The sequence below is a fragment of the Triturus cristatus genome, chromosome 4_2, assembly GCF_964204655.1.
Source record: "Triturus cristatus chromosome 4_2, aTriCri1.1, whole genome shotgun sequence".
Lineage (NCBI taxonomy): Eukaryota > Metazoa > Chordata > Amphibia > Caudata > Salamandridae > Triturus > Triturus cristatus.
This window is the reverse complement of record NC_140586.1, coordinates 925881102-925906703: the sequence shown is the minus strand read 5'-3', so window position 1 is coordinate 925906703 and position 25602 is coordinate 925881102. Positions and strand designations below refer to the sequence as shown.

Here is a 25602-nt window from a genome sequence, read left to right as displayed (position 1 = left end):
GACAGTCCAGGATATTTGGGCTATGATCCTGATGTTTCAGCCTCAATCCTGGATTTCCGGGAGACTGACCCTGAGGCTGCTAGTCAGATGGCCTCCTGCATTCTGCTGGTAAAGCGTGCCAGATGACATATGCAAACTCTACAGTGGGATCTGAAGAACTAGTGGGCGCAGCACCAGGCGAACCACTTCAACCTGGTCCAGATTTCGAAAGAGACTGCAAAAGATATGCAGTAGTGGCTGACAAACTGATATTGGGTCAGCAGTGAACCCCCATCAACGAAAAGGGGGCAAAAGAGGGAAAAGTAACCAGGTCGCCCTCCACTCACTAAACCATAATACACAAGACCTGATTATGGGGGATCACTATTCTTTTTTAGAGTACCAGGGGCAGTCTGAAACTATCTCTGCCAAGAAGCTGGCTTCACCAAGATGCCAGTCATACCTAGTTCCCAGTGTTCAAATTTAAGATGTTTGTCAATGCACCAAATAACACCTCACCTCATGAGCAAAACTAGAAAAAAGTGTGAGAGGTCAGAAAGTACCTCACGTAAGCATCACCAAGGGAGCTGCTGGTTGGGACTCACCGGTTTGCCTACGCTATCATCATTGGTAACTTTCATGACCCCGAAGAAGGAAAAAAGGTAGTGTCCTAATTTTTAGAGGTGAAGGAAAGAAAGTGGAAAAAATGCAATATCGATGCTAATGTCATTCTTAGCCAATCGGACCCTGTGGTGAGAAAGAAAAAAGTTGCTTCTAAAAGCTAAAATGAGTTGTGACTCACTTGCAGGTATACATACTTTATTGATCGCAGTGATCACACTCAGGTTAAAAGAACAGCATGTGTTAGACCATTTCAGTTAGAAAGGCCACATGTTTCATTGCCACTTATTTTCGGCAATTTGATTAGGGCTTGGGGACCGGTCTCCACCTCACCGATACTTCAAACACAACACATGGAAATGATGGTTTACTAGAGTAAACAATACTCTATGCATGTAAACCATAATTTCAATGTGTTTTTAAATGTTTGGCACCATCTTTCTTTTATTGTTTGTCAATCACCACAGTTTGTGTTTGAAGTATCGGTGAGGGTGCTGCAGGGTTTGTCCCCAAGCCGTACACTGTTCAATATCTATGTCCGTTCTTTAGCCGACATTGTAGCGGCGCACAGTGTAACTTTGTTCTCATATACTGATGACACGCAGATCATTGTGCCTCCTTGTGCTAAGGATAGCATGAGTCCACCTCATCTAAGCCATTGCCCTGTCAAGATCGCTGCGAAGATTATTGTCTGAAACTGAATGGAAATAAAACGGAGGTTTCAGTGGAGTGTCATTGGCCTCTGTGAGAAGTTGGCCTGATATATGCTGTCCACTAGTTAAAGTGGGCACCTTGCACCAGTCCAAACAACCCTTATTGATGATTAGGTTAAAGACAACCTTTATTGAAAGCCATCCTAGAGGTAGCTATGGAGAGCAGCCTTCAGGTTAAGTCTCGAAGGAATGTAAACCAGCTTGGTTTACCAGATTATAACGTCTTGAATGACCAAATGAAAGGAGAACCACACAAGGTATATATAAAATATATGTATTTATTACTAAACACTCTCTACTAACCTCTTTATGAGATTAGAGAACAAGATACACAATATTAAAGCACTAGAACGACAGTAAATAGCACAATACACAGTGGGCTCCAGGGAGAGACCAAACCATATACTAAGAAAGTGGTATAACAACCACAACTTGACTAGACACAGTGCCTAGAGCATGTAGAATCGCTGGGACCCCAAGGAACCACCCATGGTAGTGACACAGGGGACCCACGGGGGACGCGTGCAGTGTGAGAACACAGCCGCGAGCTCCGTACAATCCTATGGGAAAGTTGCGGTTGGAATTTTAAAGTTTAAGGACACTTAGGAGAGGACTTTGAACAAACCCTTTCAAACTAAGAAGGTTCTAAGGCCAGCACCCATATGAGCACTGGAGTACTCGTGTTACCTAAACCAGGGAAGCCGGGTGCATGGGTGTCAAATGGTGTCGGGAATCTTGGACGTTTTCAATGGCGTGATGCTGCAAAGTGCTGCTGCCGGGAAGTGAGAAGTGAGAAGTGTCCGGTGTGATCCTAGCCTGGATCAGAGCTGAGAAGAACCTGAAAGCAGAGGGGACAGGGTCTGGGTCACCTCAGGGTGACCAGGGGCTCGGTAGACGAATGCCCACCGATGTCGGGTGTTTCAGGTGCGAAGAGGTGAAGCTTGACTCTGTAGCGATGGGGACCAGGAGACATCGACGACGACCTATGTCCCACAAAGGATGTTGAGTTCTGGGGTATCCGTGTCCGGATTGGAGACCAACAAGCCTTGGCATTTGCAACCCACGCGGTTAGAGAAAAGATGCTTCGGTGAGGACCAGCAAGGTCCTGGGGACTCCCCAAGCGATGGAGAGTCAGGGCACGTCTAGAGCAACCAGGAAAGCCCACTGAAAGTAAAAGTTCCCTTCTCAGGGACCCACAGGTCGACGGACCAGGGATCGCGAAGGGACCTCGAGACGAATCACAAAATACCAGCCCACGGAACACTCGTGGAGCATAGGCTGGTAATCTTCGGTGGAATCACTGCTCGGGGTCTGGACTACAAGTAGCCCAAAGCACAGCCTCAGGGATCGCCAAAAAGCATATGCTGCTCCAAATGTGCACGGTGTCCAGGGGTATGGGTTGCATGGTCCCCACGAGGGCTGCTGGTCTCAGGTCTGCTGAGAGAACTGGTCGGCCTCTGGAAGCTTGGGAACCCACCTCCTGTGTTGCAAAATCTTCGGAGTCCTTCAGGAACTCCGCAGATCCAAACTGGTCAGATGCGTTTCAGCTACCTGCCTTGCAGGGGAGTAACTCCTTTACTCCAAGGGAGATTCTTCATTCATCCAACATAGTGTAGATAGTTGAAGTACTTGGTTTCTGTAGCAGAGTTTTGTCCAGGTAAATCTAAAGTCCTGTAGCCAGGGGTTCCTACTTTATACCCAAGGAAGGGGTGGGACAAACTCTGGGGACCCACCTATGTGAGGGTCAGGAAAGAGGGGTGGCTACACCCATGTCCTTTGTCCAGTTTCACGCCAGAGCTGGGGCTGAGAGCCCCCGCAACCGGTTTGAGCTGGACTATGCACAGGGACACCAAATGTGCCCCCAGTGCAGACATCAAAGCACTCTCAGAGTGCACCCACTCAGCCCCAATACACTAAAGCCTGTGTGGGAGGTGGTCACACCTCCCTGTGACAGGAAACCTATTGTCCAGCCTCCCCTGCCGGAGTTTCATCCAGCAGCAGGAGGGCAGACACGTGTCTGTGGCTAGCAGCATCCACTTTGTGATGCCAGGGTTCTGTGAAGCTGGTACCGGTTGTACCGGTGTCGTCATATTTCTCCCTCTAGGAGGGTGAAATCATACCTCCCCCGCCAGTTACTGGCAGGGAGGTATGATTCCAAGGTGTTTGACACCAAACACGACATGTTTCCATGCAGCCGTTTTAATGTTAGCATTTACCGTGAGGTTATAATGCACTTAAGAGTATATGGTTGGCTGCATCACAAACAACCCCGGAATAGAGGTTCCGAAGGCTGCAGAGGGGCTCTGCTCATGCAGTTGCACCCTCTTACATAAAACCCAGCACCCTGCCTTCAAGATTGATAAGGCCTGCCATAGGGGTGACTGATAGGTTTATATGTGCAGTGATATGGATAGATATAGTGAACCTATATCTAAGTAAGGGGTGCCTTCACCACCTTACACAGGCTGCTGTAGCAGACCTGTTATGTCATTTTGAATGGTCTCCCAGGGGTGGCATAATACATGCTTAGGCTTTCCTGTTTTCAGTTTCTATTTTTGGTGAATTCTGGTGGTGTTTTTTCAATACCTCAAAAAAACAGTGCTTTTCAGTGGTTACTCATTTTCGCGCCATAAAAAACAACTGAAACGGTGTTTTACTGGTGTTTTACTGGTGTTTATGGAACGCTTTGCTTTTATTATTGCTTGCTTTCTCCTTGATGCATGGTATATAGACAGTGTACGTACAGTGTATATGAGGTCCAAATACATTTTTACAAGTTGAAGGTTAAGTCAGCACTTTCTGAAATTTGCCTGAAAAGGGTGGCTCTGTGCAAGGCACACCTCTTGAACTGCGGGGTACAGAGAGAACGTTTTGGAAATGAGAGATTTCTGGGGGTGTTGGGCGTTGTAGGCAAGGCAGGCAGTTCTCATAGTTCATTTAGAATCAATGTGTTGTCATTTGAAGAAAGTGAGAGCTGGGTGACATGTTCATGGTTTTGGGCACTCCTCACAAATCATGTAGCATGATGGCACAGCTCTGAGTAAAGGTAGGCTGGTTTTCACTGCTGTTTTTTTCCACTCTGAGATTTATATAGTGCTAACTCGACCTGAAAGTATTGAAGCGCTTCACATGAGCACCTATTGCGTTACACAAGGGCACATTCATTTTTGTTAGGGACGGGTAGATTACATGATTTGCCCAGAATCAGGATGTTGAGCGCCATTGCCGAGACTCGATCCCGTTCGCCAGATTTGAGGTCCACCGCCCTAATCATTAGACTACATCCTCTCCTGCTGTTATTTTCAAGGTTTATGAAAGAGTCTATGCTTTAAGTGTTTGAGTTTGTGAAGTTGAAATCTTGCCATTGCAGTATCACAATGATTACAAAAACATGTTTTGTAAAAGAATAATAACTGGTTTGCTATTTCAGCTGTAGGTGCCTATCAACATGATCAGTTAAATACAACCGAAGAGTGCCAACAAAGTGCGAGCAGAAAGAAGCACTACCACAAATCAAACTCCTACTCCCCTCATCTACCCCAGCCCCTGCCTGCTGGACATCAGCACCACTCTCGGCGTGAAGGATGGCCGGGTTGCACCACTTCCAGACACCGAACTGGTCTTGCTGCATCCTGAAAACCCCATTAAGATCCTGGTGTATCCGGGAGGTTGTCCCTTAAGAGCACATGAATCAGTTCTCTTAACCATCTACATCCATATGGCTCCACAGGACAGAGTTCGGTGTCAAAATGCAGACAAACCTGCTGTTCTCTGCTGGGAATTGAGAGCAGATTCCGTCAGACACACATACCATATACTAGGGACTTATAAGGGTACCCCAGAATCCAATCTGGAGTGTACCTAAAGTACATGCAATTAATTTAGAGGAGAAAGCAGCTAGGTTGGGATCCTGGATAGCAGGATCCCAGCCAGTCTAAGTCGAAAACCGTGAAACATCAGCAAAAAGTGGGGATAACTATAAGAAGCAGATCCTACTCCTACAGCCTCAACTTTGGGGTCTACAGTGGCAGCAGGAGGAAATGGAGCCCCTTCCCACTCTTGGCCACGGTCAAAACCCTGGGCTTTTGGCTGGACTGCAAGCTTACCATGGACCATCAAATAAATGAAGTTGCAGTCTGTTGCTATGCCTTACTGAAATGTTTGAGGAAAGTTCTCTGGCTCCTCCCGTCCTCCACTCAAAATTCAAGCATGCTGTCTTTGATTACTCTGGACTAGACTGTGGCAATTGTCTTTATTCAAGTATTTTATTTTTTTATCGAGTTTTATATAGCGCGAACTAGACCCGAGACACAGGGTATCAGAGCGCTTTACATAGCACCAGTTTCGTTACAGAAGGACACATTCATTTTTGGTAGGCACGGGGAGATTAAGTGAATTGCCCAGAATCACAGGATTTTGAGCGTCGTTGTCGGGACTCGAACCCGGTTCCTCAGCTTCGAGGTCGACCGCTCTAACCGTAAGGCTACATCCTCTCCCCTAAGTACCAATGTATCTGCAGTGCATAGGCTTCGAATTGTGCAGTATGCAGCAGCTCTACTCCCAGGCCATATTCCTAAATCTGTCTCTGCTTTCCCCTACTTGCATACTCTTCAGTGGCTCCGTATTACTAAATATGTCCTGTTCAAAGCTCGGTGCTATATGCACAAGACCTTGCACAGGTGCTTCCTACTTACTTAGGCTCAGTGGTTCAAGTACACGTGCCTGATCTTGCCCTCTGATCAGACAGTTTGAATCTTGAAGTCATAGGCAATCTAACTAGGTGGTAATATTATGTGATATGGCTGGGAGGGCTTACCATGTAATATTGACATGATACCCAAAAGTTGACCTCAGTCCTGGTAGAGTTGCAAAGAGCAGACAAGCTTACTTAGAGGGATATGTGTAAAGCATTTTACAGTACTAATTGACGCGACTCGAAAAGAATTCCGACACCAATTTATCAAAATAAAACTTTAGACCCCAGTATGTACAGTTCGTATAACCGGAGGTATAGAATTTACAGTGATAATAAAATGAATACTTTACAGAGCTGTCAAACTTTGGAATTGCGGTCAAAGGGAAAAACACAAGGTGACAACTGGTCACTTGTCTGTTGAGTTCCATGGAACCCACTTAGAGTTAAGGATTGGGGGTCCGCAGACCAAGTTTCGACAGTCAGAACACTTTTACGTTGCCCAGGGAGTCCAGATGCAGAGGTGATGCTGTCCTCCGTGCTGAAAAGCAGTACTTAGCTAAACAATTCTTGCAGGTCAAGTTCACGGGAGCCCCTCGGGGTGAAGCTTGGAGGGATCCCTGGACCAGGAATCACGAGGCAGAAAAGCTCTACCTAGCTCAGGCTACTCTGGTGCAGAGGTGTACGTGGCTATCTGTGGTGCTGAACGGGACTGCAGGAGTTTAGTTTGCCAGGCTTGCCAACGCAAACAGGTTTGGGATGCAAGTACTCGACAATTGCGCTACAGAAGGAGAAGTTTGACGGCGCAAGGAATTCCCTCTTCTTGGAGCGTCAAGTAAAGTAGTAAGTAGTCAGCAAGACCACCAACACATCTTGGCCAAAGTAAAAGCAGCAAGCCCAGTGGATAGTCCTTCTTTGGATCGTGGATTTGTGCCTGTTGACTGCCGGGGACTAGTATCTCTTGTCCTAGGGAGTCCTGGTGAAGTCTTTGGGTTGCAGAGGGGTTTACCTTCCTTTTGGAACTGGTCTCTGGTCCAGGATGAGTCATAGTCCAGCTGGTGCAGGGAGCTGCCACAGGTGCAGTACTTTGCACCTCTTCTTTGTGGAATCCTGCCTTGTGCTGCTTTCTTTGTCCTTTCCTTCAGAGTAGATCTAGAGTTCTGGTGTCATGGGTGCCCTTAGATCCTGCATTGAGAGGGTGTTTACGGGTCTGAGGGCTAGTAGCCAATGGGCTACTAGTCCTGCAGCTAATGCGCCCCAGGGGTCACCACATTCGGGGGGTATATGTAACCAAACTACCCAGAACCCACAATTCTTGGGACTTTTCAAGATGACATGAGCAGTCCTCAGCTGTACAGACCCACTAGCCCGACCTAGAGGTGTGTCTAGCTTTTTGGGGGCTGTGCGCCTCCTGCATCCCTAATTTCCTGCCTGCATGTAAACACGAGTGCCTGGGGGCAGGGAAGGTCTTTGTCTCCACTGGGGGACAAGTCGGTTACATATCAGAGGCGGTGAAACCTTTAAGGCTCACCTCCCTGATGGGTCTAGCCACTCTGGGAGGGCAGAGGTGCGACCTCTTTCGTGCCCAGGCCTTTTGTCTCACGTCCTCCGGGAGTGATAGCACTCACCAGCAGGAGTTCTGACTTCTGTCTTGTGACAAACGGCTTAGAAATCCCACCAAGGTACAAGGGGACTCTGTATCTTAGTGGGCAACCTTTGAAGATGCCTTTTGGGTGCATGGCAGCTCACCTTTGACACAAGACATGTCAGGGGTGAAAAAGCACATTGCTCGATACCAAGCACAACTAAATTCAGTGGTACCATTGTGGAGCTGGCTATCTCGGTTTTGTCCGGTAGCCAGTTCACATTAACCTATGGACCGCTGGTCCCCTACAGTAAAGTTGAATGGCAAGATTACTGTAGAAGTATATATATCACCTTAGGGGTGACTTACAAATATCAAGGCAGTGAGGGGACACTGTCACACATGGTGTGTGCAGAGTCGCACCCGAGTAGAGAAGCTGCTCATCCAGGCTGTAGTAGCAACCCTGCAGACTCTTTTACTCTGGTTGCTCAGGGTGGCATAAATAGTGCTGCACCCCTGGTGACCCCTTTAACACCCTTGACCTGGTTAACACTGGTACCATTTACTAGTAGGCACTTATAAAAGGTTTTAAAGCATCTTGCCAATTGGGTGCACTAATTCTCATTACCTTTTGAGGAAAAGAGCAATGTCACTGGTGTCTGCTTAGCAGGTCCCAGTGCAAATTCAGTTCTAAAATCGCAGCATCTAGGGCAAAAAGTGGGGGTTATCTATCCAAAAAGGGCACTTTCCTGCAGGCAAGGAGGGAGGTCTCCATGGAATGTTCACACCCTGAAGCTACGCGTCTGTGCTTCATTTGCAAAGTTTAGAAAGCTATTGAAAACCTGGCTATTCAAGCTCCTCTGCTTGCCATCTGCTGCTTACATAGCATTGGGAAACCCCATTGGGGTAGCCATTCTCAGAATAGAATGGAATAAATCCATCAAGATTCCAGACTCCACTACTAACAAAAAAGTCCTGCAAAACTGCTATAGTGAACACTCATTTCGTATCAATATTAACTCTGGAAGAAAACTCACTTGAACCCCCTTACCAGACATCAGACTGGAGCCTGAATTTCTACACGTACCATTATTAGCATCACTGGATCTAGCACCTGGAATTACATGTTATATAACAAGCCACATACACCAGTGACATATGTTCCTTTTTTCTCAACCTCCAACAGATGAAGTTCTTGAAGTGTGGAACATTTCCAAAATTGGTTCAATGTTTATGTTCAGTAGTTTGACATATTTACTCTTTGTTTTTTTTACATATGTCCCCTCCTAAGTCACCGGATTTTAATTGCTATAAGACTTGTCGGAGGTACATGCCAGGTTTTCTCCTCCTCTTCCTCTGGGGTCCTGGTTCCAGCTCCTAAGGAGGTTGCGCCATTGGTTTCTTTGTCTTTATCAGCAGTCATCATGCTGCTGATGTCAGTCTCTGGGTTACTAATGACTTTATTCTAGGCTTCCTCTGCCAGTTCACTGTGAAGTTTGCAGTGAATTATGTGCTGATGGCAGTTTGAAACCAAAATCCAAGCTCGGTTTGGCCCTTCCATTTTTCTAGACACTGACGTTAGCTTCGTCATTACTCCTGCTGCTTCCATGGTTGGGCAGATTTTGCAGTTTTCCAAACAAAAGTTGCAAGAGTGTTTGAAGGGCAAACTGTTCCCAGGCATCCCTGAACATTTCAGAGGGTCAGCTTTAGTAAGATAGCTGGAACGTTTTGGTTATTACTCTGATGGTTTGAAGCTTGTGAACCCATGGAGGATTCCAACGAGTTGTGTGAAAGGTTTTTGCAATCTTTAGATTCAAAGCATCATTTTTGTATGATTCGCATACTGCTAGTGGTCTGGAGACCAGTCTTATGATTGGCATACTGCTAGTGATCTGCAGACCAGCCTTATGATTGGCATACTGCTAGTGGTCTGGAGACCAGTCTTATGATTTGCATACTGCTAGTGATCTGGAGACCAGCTTTATGATTGGCATACTGCTAGTGATCGGGTAACAAGTAATCTGGAGACCAGCCTTATGATTGGCATACTGCTAGTGGTCTGGAGACCAGCCTTATGATTGCATACTGCGAGTGATCTGGAGACCAGCCTTATGATTGGCATACTGCTAGTGATCTAGAGACCAGCTTTATGATTGGCATACTGCTAGTGATCGGGTGACGACTGATCTGGAGACCAGCCTTATGATTGGCATACTGCTAGTGGTCTGGAGACCAGCTTTATGATTGCCTACTGTTTGTGATCTGCAGGCCAGCCTTATGATTGGCATACTGCTAGTGGTCTGGAGATCAGCCTTATGATTGCATACTGCTAGTGATCTGGGGACCAGTCTTGTGATCTGGAGACCAGCCTTATGATGGGCATACTGCTCTTGGTCTGGAGACCAGCCTTCCTGGCTCAAAAGATTCCGCTATCATTGAACATGTCCACTGTGCTAGGAAACAAGGCAGCGGAGACATTTTCCATTCAGATGTACAAGCCACGAGACTTGAGGAGGAGAGTATACTTTTCAGTGCGGCTTTCATAGGTGCTCAAATAAGGAATCCTTGGTTGAAGGCATATAGGAATCTACTGGGGGCCTGGATCTGAATCACACCATCTTATTTGTCCACACATGCAACGCCAGAGAGTTACTAGCTCCATCCAGCAAACCGTACAGATAAGAGGGAACCACAATGTTTCCTCTGGCAGACTTGCTCTGTCGTCATCCAAGGCTACCTGTCTGATCCTGAGGTAGGCTCACGCCCTGTAGGGGTTGGCAGCTTTGGGGGTGCTTTCCCTTCCGCATCATGTTAAGAGCCTATTTCCGGAGCCACTTCAAGCTCACATAGATGCGTCTAGACATAATATGCAGATTGGTCCAGTTGCTGCTGCCTGAATCTTCTGTAGTGTTAAGTCGCCATGTGTGGATGCAGACAATGGATTGCTCAGTCACAATTGACTCACTTGCCTTACAATGCTAGGACGTTGCTTGGTTAGAAGGTAGATGCTTCTCTTGAGAGGTTTAAATAGAATCTTGCAACAACTAAGGCTTGAGATATTGCTTCTTTTAAGTACGTTTCAGAGATAGTCCTGTAATTTCAGGAGTTACGGGCACCAGTTTGACACCCAGTAGGTACCTCAGATGTTCATGCCCGAAAAGAGGGTGGATCGGGCAGAGGCAGCAAGGTCAGCCTACCCTCCGCTTCCTCCACCAGCCCCCAATGCAAACCCCTCTGAATCCTGGGATGGGTTTGATCATCAGACACCTGATCTGCAGAGGCTCCAGCAGATTATGATGGGCCAGTGGAGGAAGGATACCTCCCCACGACCATCAAAAGTAAGTACATTGTTAAAACACAAGATGCCAATATTAATGTGCTCTTTGCCTTTGTGTCTGTTTAGGTCTCGCCTGACCCAGCGCATGCGCTGGTCTGGCGAGACTTATTGAGAGGGCTCCAAAAAGTGCTACCAGGCCAGCCTAGAGCTACAGTGCATGTGCGCGGGCGCGCGCCGCGCTTGACGCGATTACTTTCACTTTCGCGGCCGCACAGCCACTTGGCATAGCCAATAGGTCTCGCTTTTGGGACCTTATAAGTATTTAGCTATGCAACTGTTGCATGGCTAAACACTTATAAGGTCCCAAAGGCGAGACCTATTGGCTATGCCAATGCTTGTTTTTAGTCTCCTTGCCACCCAGAAAGTAGAGCCCCTTAAAAATATGCCATGCTATAGACTCGGGGCCTAAGTCACAAAGCTAAACTTACACTTTTGTGTAAGTTTATGATTCTTTGCTATTCAAAAAGGGATTTACGAATAGTATCTTTGAGGGCGGGGTCTCCGCACAGAAAAAGATACAGCAGGCCTATCTTTTTCTGTGCGGAGACTCCACACTCGTAAAGACACTACTCATGAATCCCTCTGTGTATAGCAAACAAGAGTAAACGTACACAAAGGTGTAAATTTACCTTTGTGAATCGGGCCCTCAGCCTCTGTTTTTGTCCACACTCTACTCTGTTTCACTTCAATAGACTGCCTTAGAAGCAAATGCGTAAGAATGATAAAGTGGTGCAAGGGTAGATGAATAAATAATCAAACATTTCTTGAGTAAAGTTTCCTTTCTCTTTAGATCCTGCGCGAGCTGCCTGCATATGATGTTGTCTACACGTGTGTAGCTGTGTCACACTCTGGGCGCATGGTTTTCACTGGGACGTCCATCGGTACTATCCGCTCCATGAAGTACCCGCTGCCCATACACAAGGAGTTTAACGAGTACCAGGCACATGTAGGCCCGATTACTAAGGTAAGCAAAGCCTTAGGACTTAAGGCATCCGTCAGACCTAGCCACACTGGCCTTTAGTAAGGGACTCAAGGTCCTGTCCAAGTGTCAACAATGTATGGTACGTTTTTTGTGAGTATTTGCTGCTGAGTATTAAAACCCCCTGCGTGATGTGGCTTTACAGTGTGAGTAACGCAGGGAGAAAGGAGAACTACATCACAGTACAGGAAAGTTCTTGCCATTAACACGAGAAATGATTGATGCTAACCGATTGGCAGACATGTGCAAAAATGTGAAATAACTTTGTTAATGCACATTGTTGTAAGAGCCCAAAATCATAGGGACCTGTACATTTCCAGAATGCCTACATTTTGCCCTCACTGACTCTGTAATGTGATGCATAGTGTTAAGGAGAGTCGAATGAGAAGATGGGAATTATGGAAGGGAAATTTTAAATGAAAGGGAAGATATTGGCCTTTATTTGTGGTTTGGCAGAGCAGAAGGAATGCTGTAAATCACGAGTCCTCCTGTCTGCCAAACTCGTAGTTTCTCCACTTTATTTAGTGTCGTGAAAACTGCTAGTTTGCCATCAGCAGAGCCTCCGCTGGCACCACTGGTTGCAACCCCTGACCCTGTGGTCTGTCCGCCAAGGAGTGCTGGACTACCATGAGTAGAGCCTTTGCTGGTACCATTGGTTGCAACCCGTGGCCTGGTCTTGTGGTTCGTCCGCCCAAGAGCGCTGGGCTGCCACGAGCAGAGCCTCTGTTAGCACTACTGGTTGCAGCCCCTGGCCTGGTGGTCCGTCCGCCCAGGAGCGCTGGACTACCGTGAGCAGAGCCTCCACTGGCACCATTGGTTGCAACCCCTGGCCTGGCGGTCCGTCTGCCCAGGACCGCTGGGTTACCGTGAGCTGAGCCTCTGCTGGAACAACTGGTTGTTGGCCTTAACTTGGTGGTCCGTACGCCCAGGACTGCTGGGTTACCGTCAGCAGTACTTCCTTGGCTCCAGTGGTTTCAACCCTGACCCAGAGGTCCGTCTGTCCAGGAACTGCTGGACTACTGTGAGCAGAGCCTCTGCTGGCACCACTGGTTCCAGCCCCTGGCCTGGTGGTCCGTCCGCCCAGGAGTCCTGGGTTACCATCAAAAGCGCTGCCCAGGCTCCTGTGGTTGCAACCCTGGCCTGGCGGTCCGGTCGCCCAGGAGCGCTGGACTACAGTGAGCAGAGCCTCTGCTGGCACCACTGGTTCCAGCCCCTGGCCTGGTGGTCCGTCTGCCCAGGAGTCCTGGGTTTCCGTCAGCAGCGCTGCCCAGGCTCCTGTGGTTGCAACCCCTGGCCTGGCGGTCCGGTCACCCGGGAGCGCTGGACTACAGTGAGCAGAGCCTCTGCTGGCACCACTGGTTGCAACCCCTGGCCTGGTGGTCCGTCAGCACAGGAGCGCTGAACTACTGTAAGCAGAGCCTCTACTGGCATGACTGTTTGCAGCCCCTGACCTGGCGGTCCTTCCGCCCAGGACCGCTGGACTACCGTGAGCAGCACCTCCCTGGCTCCACTGGTGGCAGCCCCTGACTAGGCAGTCCGTCTGCCCAGGACTACTGGACTACCATGAGCAGAGCCTCCGCTGGCCCCACTGGTTGCAGCCCCTGACCTGGCCTGGCGGTCCGCCCGCACCGGAGCGCTGAACTACCGTGAGCAGAGCCGCCGCTGGCATCACTAGTTCTTGCCCCTGGCCTGCTGGTCCATCCGCCCAGGAGTCCTGGGTTACCATCAGAAGCGCTGCCCAGGCTCCTGTGGTTGCAACCCTGGCCTGGCGGTCCGGTCACCCAGGAGCGCTGGACTACAGTGAGCAGAGCCTCTGCTGGCACCACTGGTTCCAGCCCCTGGCCTGGTGGTCTGTCCGCCCAGGAGTCCTGGGTTTCCGTCAGCAGCGCTGCCCAGGCTCCTGTGGTTGCAACACCTGGCCTGGCGGTCCGGTCGCCCAGGAGCGCTGGACTACAGTGAGCAGAGCCTCTGCTGGCACCACTGGTTCCAGCCCCTGGCCTGGTGGTCCGTCCGCCCAGGAGTCCTGGGTTACCGTCAGCAGCGCTGCCCAGGCTCCTGTGGTTGCAACCCCATGCCTGGTGGTCCGGTCGCCCAGGTGCGCTGGACTACAGTGAGCAGAGCCTCTGCTGGCCCCACTGATTGCAATCCCTGGCCTGGCGGTCCGTCGGCCAGGAGCGCTGGACTACAGTGAGCAGAGCCTCCCTGGCTCCACTGGTTGCAACCTCTGACCCTGTGGACTGTCCGCCCCGGATCACTGGGTCATGGTAACGAACCTCCTGCCCTATTGTGCGCGGAACGACTGACGCTCATTTTCACTGTCTGTGTCCACAATTTAAGACATGATAAACTTGTGCAAGTAAATGTTAAATGGTTCCTGCACACAAAGAAAATGCTTCCTGTGCCTCGGGCATTTACTTTTTTGTTTAAAAAAAAAAACAAAAAAACAAAAAAAACACTCCAGTGTTTGGTATTTTTTTGCTCTGAACAAATAAACCGGGTTGCTGAGCGGCTGTTTTCAATGCAGCGCCTGGTCAGTGACTTCAGTTCTGTGCCAGGAGCTGCCCTGGCAGTGGGTTCCTTCACAGCAGAGAGGCTCCTTAAAGGCGGGGCTCTGTCTATGAATAGGGGGCGGAGGGTGCAACGTGGCAGGACAGCCGGACACCCACCAAGGCCTCATAAGACCACTTGCTCCAACATCTTTAGAGGCTCATTGTTCGTTTGGATGGTATCGGGCTGCCTCAACTTTTGTTAATTCCTAATTTATATGAGGAAAAACAAATTCAATACTGTTGGATGAGCCCAAGCTTCACTTAAGAAAACACGCATTGGCAATGCAATATGTCTCGCCTTTGTTTAAGTGAAAGCCTTTTGCTTTGCTAATGGTATTGTATGATAGCTTTGTATTATTTTGTGCATGTTTGTGATATGTTGTGGGTCTATGTTGTTAGAAGTGTATTTGTTAGCTGTGTAGTGGTTTAAAGCATAGCGTTAGTAGGAGAAGAGCAGTATTTAAGATTTGCGAAGGAGAATGATTAGAAGAATGGCATGAGGGTTAATGAAGTATAGTGAGGAGTAGAATACCATGAGGCAGAGGAAAGGGGCGGGGGAGAACAAATAGGGAGAAGGAAGAAAGCGTGGAGGAGATTAGTCTTATTTTGAATGAAACATGTATTTTATTTTCCCCGATACTGCGTAACTTCTGCTGGAGGCCGCCTTCGTTCCCCGCTGTTCACTCCGCCTTTGGCAATTGCATTTTCTGATTACTGCACGGCTCCCGCCTCTCACACTGCAGATTTGTCGGCTACGTCCCCCCACTCCAGATTAGACAGGCCCACCAACACCCACTCAATGACTACACTACCTTTCTCCCTCATCTAGTCTTTGCTGCATATGGTCTCTGAAGATGAACTTCATGGGGCGGGGGGTGGTCCAGATGCGAGCGATTATAAGGCTTTAGGACAATGACGTATTGTGACATGAAGTTTGAGGCTGGGAGGGCTGGCTTTGGAGAATGCAGTAGTGTATGTAGACCAGGGAAGAAACGAGGCTGTAGCAGATAAAAGATAAATACACATTCTTGTATTGAGCTTTATAGCGAGGGCATCATAAACTACCAGCACATCCCTTTATCTCCGACCACCTGGCTTCGCTGGGAGGTAGGCATAACCTGGAGCCCCATGACTGATTGGAAGGGAGGGGGGGAGAGCATACAGAGTGGGATGGAAGGGAGAGGAGACAGTGAAAGCAAGAGCACTGTGCCGATACAAGGACCTCCTAGTAAGAGCCCATGAAGTGTTTAGATCTGACAGAGGGGCACTCCCGCCTCGACACGCACCAGCTCCCTTCCCCTGCTGGTGCTTTTAAGTAAATTTGATTTGGCTCTTGGCCTCGCTTTAGAGGCGTTCACGGCTCGGTGGGTGTACAGCGGGGCAGAGACGGAAACCGTGTCAGCCCTGCGCCAAGCACAACGACGGAGAAAGGGTGTCGGAGGGCTATAAAAAATACTGACTGCGATGATTAACCACAGGTCAAGAAGATGGTAATGTGTTTCTGCGCAGATTTAAGGGGTATGTGTCTGCAAATTCTGACACGTGACATTACTTTGAATTTTTTTAGAGCAAACACGCAGAATAATACCATATCTGTAGGCAGGTATATACATTACAAAGCACTTTGACTCATTAGATTAAAAACATCCCTCAGACTCAGAAACATTTGAGAGCAAAAGAGACGTTGATCAAACACTTTCAAACACTTTCAAACACTTTCAACAGTCATGGAGAGGGATGTGTCTCAGAGATGCCTAACAATGTCAGACATCAAATCTCATAACGGTTCAGCAATAACATTGAGCTCTCAAAAGTGTTCAGCAATGACAGACAGGCATAATCTCATGGGCGCCCAAATCTCACTGTCATATATTCTGACATATGATCTAGTTTTAGTCCCCCTACTGTGCTTAGTGGAAAGTGGTCCTGTAGCCCCACCCACTCTACACAGCGTCCTAGCCACCACCGTGCCAGCCACCCATCTAGTTACGACGGCCGTTAACCCTCCACCCCAACGTGCCCTTTCACCCCACGCCAGCGCTCACCTGAAGATGCTGCTGGAGGGACACTGGTAGTGCTCGACGGGGGCGGGCCAGTAGTGCACAATGCAGTAAGGTCCACACGGGTGCGGTACAGTGATGACAGTCCTGAGGAACTAAAGGGATCCAAGACAAGAGGCAGATGGGAGAGAAAGGAATAGGAGGGAGAGATGGATCTAAGACGAAAGAGATAATAGCGAGAGAGTAGAGAAAAGGAGGGGTACAGAGTTTATGCGAGGAAATGAATGAGGTGGAGAAATAAGAACAAGCTGTCGGAATTTTGTTGTAGGGAGGAATAGAAGTAAATTAAACAAGCATTGGAATTCTTTCCACCTCAGTGTGTGCGAGCACCGGGGGCAGAGAAAAGCAAGGGGCGCTTCCAGCAACTCCACAATGAAAGCCCATGAACAATGAACGGCGCAACTCTGGGGAGTTTGCTTTGGGATGGGGTGAAGGGGAGGGAGGAGCTGGTAGGATTTTCAATGAGGTACCAGCGTTTCCCATAAACAGAGCTAGTAGCACACACCCCTATGTCACGCCAAACAAAGATGGCGTTGGCCTGTCCAGATGGGCCATCCTAAAATTTGACAGGGCGTTAACAAAAAAGCCCGATTTCCAATGACGCACCAGCGTTTAACATAAATGATGGCGCAAGCCAATTGAAAACAAGGGCGTGGCTTAAAGTCCCCTTCTGAAACTATCGATTCCAAGAAGCTCTCACAGAGTGTGCAGCGCATGTGCGCTGCAACACCAGGCGAGACCTAAAAATGATACTGTCCCTTTAAGGCAGCAGGCTGTTCCAAAGTCCCGTAATAAAGTGCAGTGTTAATTAGCTTTCGGGGTGTTTACCCTTACTAGGGAGCACGGATCCATCAGCAGCGGGCTTTGCCCTTTTCAGACGTGCTTTCTTTTGGTTTACTTGTTGTCTTTAGGTTTCTGTTATCCTCTAGGCCTTCTTCTTGGAGGTGAGGTGCATTTGTTTGTATTTTTCACGTGGCAGGATGAACGCTGATTGGCTTCAAGCCACCATGCCAGCAAACTTTCACAAAAGCCACTCCCATAGTGCAGGGGCGGCTGGTGCCATTTGAAAATGGCGGGGCGTAAAAGTGCTGGAGGAGTTCCCCGTAACATAACCTGGACGCTAGCTTACCACTTCGGCGCAAAGGTGGGAGATAAAGCTGCCAAGCCAGAACACCCTAAATTAACATCCCAAACATGTGCATTACCGCCAGCTCCCAAAGGCCTAAAGTCGCGTCAAAACGCACTCTGAAACTAGGCCCAAAACACACCTTCCCCTCAATGGATTTTCTTCAAAACACTTGAAATCAAAATTAGACCTTCCCAACTCTGATCCCAGCTAAGCAAATCCACTCGGAACCACCTGTAACACCCTACAATCGAACCCCAAAAACATGCAAAACTCGCGTTTAACATGGGCTCCTATGGCAGCTCTTTCCCTTCCTCGACTTTGCCAAAAAAACACCCTTCCCATCGATCGGTTCCTCCCAAACTTCCTGCACACCCATGAATCCCCCCTCCCCACCACTCACAGCAGCCCCGTCCTGTCGATCAACTGGAACCCCCTAAAAACCACTTCTCCACCACCCCAACACCGCCCATTGGATAACATCGCACTTCCACTACTTCGATCATCTTCAAACTCACTGGGACACTAGTTCCAGCCATTCCAAAGAATCTCAGCAAGAATTACACAAATCCATCCACTGGTAGGGGTACGACTTTTCACCCAAACACAAGCCCCCTGCAAACCCACAAAAACACCACCATTATGCACGAACGTGAATCGGGCCCTGAGCCCTAGACTCCGGGAACCCTAGCAAATTTCAACACTAAACACCACCCCAACCCTACCACCTAATCCTAAACACCACCCAATCCTAAACACCACCCCAAACCTACCACCAGCAGCGGGAGAAGTGAATAAAATTAAAAGAAAAACTTACATGACCGCCTCTGCTCCTGGTCCGCCGTCCGAGTTGCCACCTTCAAACTGGAACACCACGTCACGACGTCAGCACTGGTGTGGCAACCCCTCAGCCAATCCTGGCGCTGCTGCAGCGCCAGGATTGGCTGAGGGCACAGCTTACGCTACGCCCGCCGCCTGCCCATTAGGAGACCGAGGGGCTCCTAATGGGCATGCGCAAGGCAGTAAAAACACAAGTACGCATGACTGGGCACGGGCTAAAACTTACTCTCCATGCCCACTCATGCGCACTTGTGCTGCCTTTCTATGGCTTGTCTGACAATGCATGTCAGTCAATATGGCGCCGGACCGCCCACGGTCCAACGTCCTGTTGACTGACATGCATTGTCAGTTCTCCCCACCCTCGGCGTCTCTGAACTTAAGTAAACTAAGTTCAGAGACACCGAGGAGGGAGCTGCGGGCATGTCCGGGGGCGGGGGGGCAACGCCCCAATGGACGTACCGCGCCTGCCATAGTGAGAAAAAGAATAGAAAGAAGGAAATGCCCAGTGCCGTCCTGGCTGCCAGTTTTTATTAAGTGTGAGCCTTGGCAGGAGTGAATTATAGCAGGATAAAACAGAGAGAGACCTCTCCGACAGGCTGTAGGAGGCTGGCTCTTTATATTGTGGACCAAAAAGAGGTTCACTGTGCAGAGAATAGTCCAAGCAAGCCTCAGTCAGTTTACAGAGGCACAAATGACACCCTAAATGCTCTCTTTTGTGGTAGTGTGGGCGAGCAGATAGGCATATCAGAGGGTAGTGCTTAGCATCTATTGCACACACAGAGGTGGTGAGAGAGGCACTCAATAAAGAAATTCGGCACCAATTTATAAAAATAAAATGTACCTTTATATGAATGTAGATACCAAGATCATCTGAATCAGGTGAGTACTTTTCAAGTTATGAATTTTTACAGTTTTCCAAAGTTGACATTTTGTGCAATTTTTGATTGCAGTAATGTTATCCTGTGGGGGAAAACAATTCCTGTATTCGGTCTATTCACGGCGACTTACGAGACTGTTCTCTGGGGCTTAAGGTGAGTATGGGGTAAGGATCATGGCCACACCAACCTCTGGAGGCTTTGGGGCGTCCGGGTGCAGAGGTGTGTCACGGTGTCGGGTGCCCCCATTCACTGTATTGGGGAACAGTCCGGTCAGAAAGGGGCTGCAAACTGGGACTGGAGGACCAGTCCAGGGGAACCCAAAGGGGCACTCGAACCTTGAGATGCTCGGGCACCTAGGGACACCGTTGCCACACTTCTCTTTGTATTTTGGCATTGAGTTCAGTGTTGGAGTCACTTGCGATTGCAGGGAGCCTGCAGAAAGAGGCCGCAGGCGGTGACTGGAAGTCCAGTCTGGTCAGACCCAAGGATGGGCTTGGCTCTTGTGGGTCTCTGTACCCCGGGGGCACTGTTACCTTCCTCAGACTCGGGCTCTGGAGCGCAGGTCCAGGGGTTCTTTGAGGTGTCGGGTGGCAGTGGTCGAGAACTTACTCTTTGTCTTTGGTTTCTACAGAAGGGGACAAACAGGACAGGTGGACCGCTCTTGTTGTGGGTCTCACTGTCCCTGAAGTCCCTAGATATGCAGGTCAGGTTTCCTCAGCATTGGTGTCTGGACACAACAAGCCTTGGAAGCTGCAAGGGGTCCAGTACCCCAGGTATTGGTGTTGTGCGGCTTGGTCGGTCCTGTGTCCTTACAATTAGAGGGCGGATGGATCTGACTTGTAGGAGCACAGCTACCTCTATCTGGGTGGCTGCTGCATCAGTACTCCCCGTAGGTGGCAGATCAGTGTACCGGGCATTGCTTCTTTGGTGCCTGCGGCTGCAGAGGAGTAACTCCTCTACTTCTAGTGAGTTTCTTTGGCAATTGTCGAAACACCGGCAGCCCTCTGGGTTACTTGGAGTATGCACAGTGGCAGGACGAGTCGGTTGCTCCACAAGGGACTGGTGCAGCAGGCAGGCTGGCAGGGTTGGCGCCGTGTCAGTTAACCCCTCTGTTCTCTGGTTAGCAGTCTTCTTTGTCCACTCCTTCTTTGTGTCCGCCAAAATCTCAAGTTCTGGTATCAAGGGGCCCCTAAATACTCCATTTAGGAACGTTAAGTGGATATGGGGTAGTAGCCAATGGGCTACTTACCCCTGAGGTCACTACACCCCCTAGATGACCACTTCCTTTGGGGAGTAGGCATCACCGTGTGACAGAAGTCTTAATTACACCACACACAAGATGGTGGAATTTTTAACTTCTTGTTCCCTTCAGGTTGTTCACCCTAGTGGTGTGTCCAGTCTGGCAGTGCAACATGCCTCCTGCATAGCTAACGTTCCCTCCAGTCCTGGGGCCAAATGCCCCCAGGACAGGGGGTGGCCTCCCCCTTTCTGGGGAGGTCTTGTGTCGCATATCAAAGCATACAGAGGCCTTGGAAGCCACCTGCCTTGAGAAGGTAATTTACCAGTCTTCCTGGAGGAGGGGATGATAACACCTCTACCCAGAGCAGGCATTGTTTCTGTCCTCTGAGAGCAGGGCTAGGGACCTCCTAGGAGGTCAGAAACTCGTCTGTGATGGCAGGCTGGACTGGACCAGTCAGCCAGCACACTAGAAGTTTAGTAAGGTTCAAGGGTTACCCTCTAGGTGTATGTATTATTGAATCCATCACTGGAATCAGTGTGGGTTTATTGATACAAGATGTTTAATACCAGGCATCATAGGTTTAAGTGAAGCCATTATGTAGCTGGGAAACTCGTTTTGACCAGTGCCCAGTACATACCTTAAGATGGACTTCCTGTTATCACATGTAATATTATGCACCCTGCCATAGGGCTGTAAGGCCTGCTGTAGGGGTTACTTACATATATTACATGCAGTGTTAGGGGACATGGCACACAAGTGTGTGTGTCATGTCGTGATTTCATGTTTTAGAGTACCTTGTCACGCAGCCTGCAGTGACAGTCTGTATGAGTTTGGTCCCGGGTCCCTTAGAGTGGCACAAGATATGCTGCAGCTCTTAGGAACCCTTTTGAGTACCTATGCCTTAGGTGCCAGAGGTACCACTTACTAGGGACTTACAGAGGTGCCAAAGTCCTGGTCACTTCGCGGTCAAGTGACCAGTTGTCTTGTTTTGGGAAAGGAACTCTAGCCCTGGGGACCTGGTTAGCAGGAACCCAGTGCACTTCAGTCAAACGAGCCCCAAATACAAGGCTCACAGTGGGGGGACTACTGCAGCAAAAACCCAGTTTCCTACCCAGGGTAAACATAGTGTATATAAAAGGCACATATAGTCTCTCTTTTCTGTTGACTCAAGGTACTTACCCTGCAATGGGCCAAGTGAAGTTCTCCCGCCTTCTCGAACCATAGTGGGGCACACACTGCTACTTCTGTGGGTCCCCGAGAGCTTAGGAACGGTCTAAACAAACAAAGAGGCCAAAGACGACTCCTATTTTGCTTATTCCTGGTGTTCCTCTTTAGTCCTCTTCAGTCCTCCAATACCCTTCTAGCCCCACCAGATTTTCTCGCTCCAGGAGAGTAGAGAAGGCATTCTGAGAGAAGATCAAGGAAACATGGAAGACACTCTACATCGCACTGGTGGAGAACTCCCTTAGAAGGACCCAAGTGCCAGGCAGGATGGAGCTGGCAAACCTCAAAAGGTCTGGAATGGAATGTCCAGATAACACAGCAAAGCAAAGGTCCCACAAGAGCAGATTTCCATCATGTTTATGACCCTAGCACTCTCTCCCTCGATTGAGATGTCTCGTCCTTTTAATGCTGGAGGTCGAAATCTGATGCCCGACTCTACACGTCGCTCTACACAGTAACATCAAATGACTCTGATTTCCTCCAGGGTAGGTGTAGTACTTATATATTGCCATTTTTAGTTCTTTCAAATAGCGTAACTATGAATTTAATGTCTGATGTTGGACATGCTGCGGTTTACAGCTTCTAAATGTCATTACTTAATATAACTGTGTATTTAAAATGTCATTCTAAAGTGTACATTTTACCAGATTAACTATAGCAAACCCGGATCCTGTCCTGAACTAGTACTTGGGTTTGTCTTCCAGAAGGTGTGCCCTTCATCTGGGTTGCATTTGTATATCAAGGCTACTTTTCACTTCAGAAAGTTCCTCAAACCCTTTTATGCAGAGCTATCCTTTTTTGGGATCAATGGAGTCCTTCATTCCCAGTGTTGTGTGTGTGCAACTGCACATGAGCCCTCCACGGGAAAGCCCTAAAGAGCAGTAGTGTCAGGAGTCCATGAGACTGGCAGACAGATTGAAACTAACAGCTGCAGTGCTTCATTCTTTGCATGGGTGGCGTAGGAAAGAGGGCGTCTAAAGAAAAATAGCTTTGTCTGGATGATCCTGACATGCTCTTCCATGTTGGGGTGGTAGCTCACATGACTAATCAGACCATTCAAGTTACCTACTCTTAGAAATATATATCATACTTCATCTGTTTGTTGGAACAACGTCAGATCGGAGGCAGTAATTATGAAAACAGAGACCGGATGGCCATGTACTACCTCATCAAGGAAATGAGCGGCGGACCCTCCTGGAATGTAGCGCAAATGATGTGGCATCCTTAGCGATCGTAGCAAATCCTCTCCCATGTGTGCAACATGTGATGGCCGATGTATCTAAAACAAGTGGTCCTATGCAGCAAAGTATGACAGTCATCAGCCACTTGGGAACTCCACAGATACACATTTACACCAGCTTGGAAAATGGGACATGCCAAAAGTTCTCAACCAGCTGGCCACAACCCATATATTTTGACTTGCTGACCACCCTCTGTTTTGTATGCTACCCCCATTCCATTCCTCTGCCACTCAAAGCACTCCTCAAAACCAAGCAGCCCACGATGAAGGAGCAGAGACCAGGGCTTGGTGGTTTCCAAAATGATTCTCTTGTTAATGCTCCAGCATTCCTCCAGTGTGACCTTCAAACCCTGCATGAACCTTGAACCTTGTTCAAACTGTGTGAACATTTAGAGGATTGCTGCTTCAAAATTTGTTGATTCCTTAAAATAGAAATTACTACTCATTTAGGGCGTAGGGGAGAAGATTGATTTGAAAAACAGACCAGGAGCAGCCTTTAACTAACTTACGTAGTTAAATTTAGTTCACAATTTTCTTGAGTAAAGGTTTGCTTATTGTGAACAGAAAATGTCCATATGTGACAGCCATTTCCACCATCCAGGACATTAAGGAAGGGCTTTTTAGAAGATCTATTGAAGATCTGTCGCTCTTTGAAAAGATTGTCGACCTCATGGAATTAAAAGAAGTTACTTTTGAATTGATGTCCCCATCATCCTAACCTATACAGACGGCTGATCATCAGTGTGGGTCTTGGTGATCGCTTCCATACTGGCCATCATATTGATGGGAAGAGGGAGCAAAATATAGGCCCTTTGTTTTCATGATCTTTAAACTGTGTTCACAACAGTCACGTTTCATGACAATGTATCCATCTTTCTTTACAACAGTCATATAGGAAAAACGCTTCCCTTCTGTCATTTTCCCTAACCATTCTTCCCTTCACAGCATTCGTCTGAAAAAACCTTTAGTACGACCTTAACAAAACCAAGAGATTAGAAAGGCAAAAGACCCTTTGGTACTACCTTAAACAAACCAAAGAGATTAGAAATACCAAAAACATACGTTGGTAAATATGGGGCAGTTCACACAGGTGAAGCTCCCTGTTCATTGTAGGTCAGTGTCCTGCATTACCACATCCTACCAGTAGGCTCCTACGACGCTCCTTGACACATCCCCATGGAGGAAGTCTGCAGAGGGATCATTTGTAGATCAGGCCACACTTCTACAGTCACATCTGCCTGGATTTTGAATTGTGCTCAGAAACGCAAGGAGGTATGAATTTTAGATTGAACGTAATTTAGCTGATAGTTTTGGGTCCTCTTTATTGTTATTTCGTTTTTTTATTCTCCTTGCCTCCTTGCTTTCCCCCTGGAAAGGCACGAGTTAGCCGTTCTACTCTATGTGTATGAGGATCTCATGATCTGGAAGAAAAAGTAATTTAGTTGTAATTATAATGGCTAATTACGGATATTTTAATTCAGTTACTAAGCACTCATCTACCTTTACGATAAAACCACAAGTGATTAGGAAGTAGTCACTCCAAGCCTTTGTTTGTTGTGCTTGCCAAAATAAACTGAGACCGTGTTGAACTAGAAGGTGCTGGAGCAGCTAGCTGACTTCAGATGAGTGTCACACGGATGAGGCGCTGGAGCAGCCTGCTGACTTCAGATGAGTGTCACCCGGATGAGGCGCCAGAGCAGCCTGCTGACTTCAGATGAGTGTCACACGGATGAGGCACCGGAGCAGCCTGCTGACTTCAGATGAGTGTCACATGGATGAGGCGCCGGAGCAGCCTGCTGACTTCGGATGAGTGTCACACGGATGAGGCGGAGCAGCCTGCTGACTTCGGATGAGTGTCACACGGATGAGGCGCCGGAGCGGCCTGCTGACTTCGGATGAGTGTCACACGGATGAGGCGCCGAAGCAGCCTGCTGACTTCGGATGAGTGTCACACAGATGAGGCGGAGCAGCCTGCTGACTTCGGATGAGTGTCACACGGATGAGGCGCCGGAGCGGCCTGCTGATTTCGGATGAGTGTCACCCGGATGAGGCGCCAGAGCAGCCTGCTGACTTCAGATGAGTGTCACACGGATGAGGCACCGGAGCAGCCTGCTGACTTCAGATGAGTGTCACATGGATGAGGCGCCGGAGCAGCCTGCTGACTTCAGATGAGTGTCACTCGAATGAGGCGCCAGAGCAGCCTGCTGACTTCAGATGAGTGTCACACGGATGAGGCGCCGGAGCTGCCTGCTGACTTCAGATGAGTGTCATACAGATGAGGCGGAGCAGCCTGCTGACTTCAGATGAGTGTCACTCGAATGAGGCGCCAGAGCAGCCTGCTGACTTCGGATGAGTGTCACACGGATGAGGCACCGTAGCAGCCTGCTGACTTCAGATGAGTGTCATACAGATGAGGCGGAGCAGCCTGCTGACTTCGGATGAGTGTCACACGGATGAGGTGCTGGAGCAGCCTGCTGACTTCGGATGAGTGTCACACGGATGAGGCGCTGGAGCAGCCTGCTGACTTTAGATGAGTGT

General features: G+C 48.7%; 1 protein-coding gene across 1 annotated transcript in view; it reads left to right on the top strand.

The window, feature by feature from the left end:
• CFAP57 (cilia and flagella associated protein 57) overlaps positions 1-25602 on the top strand; it is a 355646-nt gene that overhangs the window by 133002 nt on the left and 197042 nt on the right. Inside the window, exon 11 of the mRNA XM_085602986.1 lies at positions 11719-11892. Coding sequence (XP_085459112.1) covers positions 11719-11892 — 174 coding nt within the window. The remainder of the gene's footprint in view (positions 1-11718; positions 11893-25602) is intronic.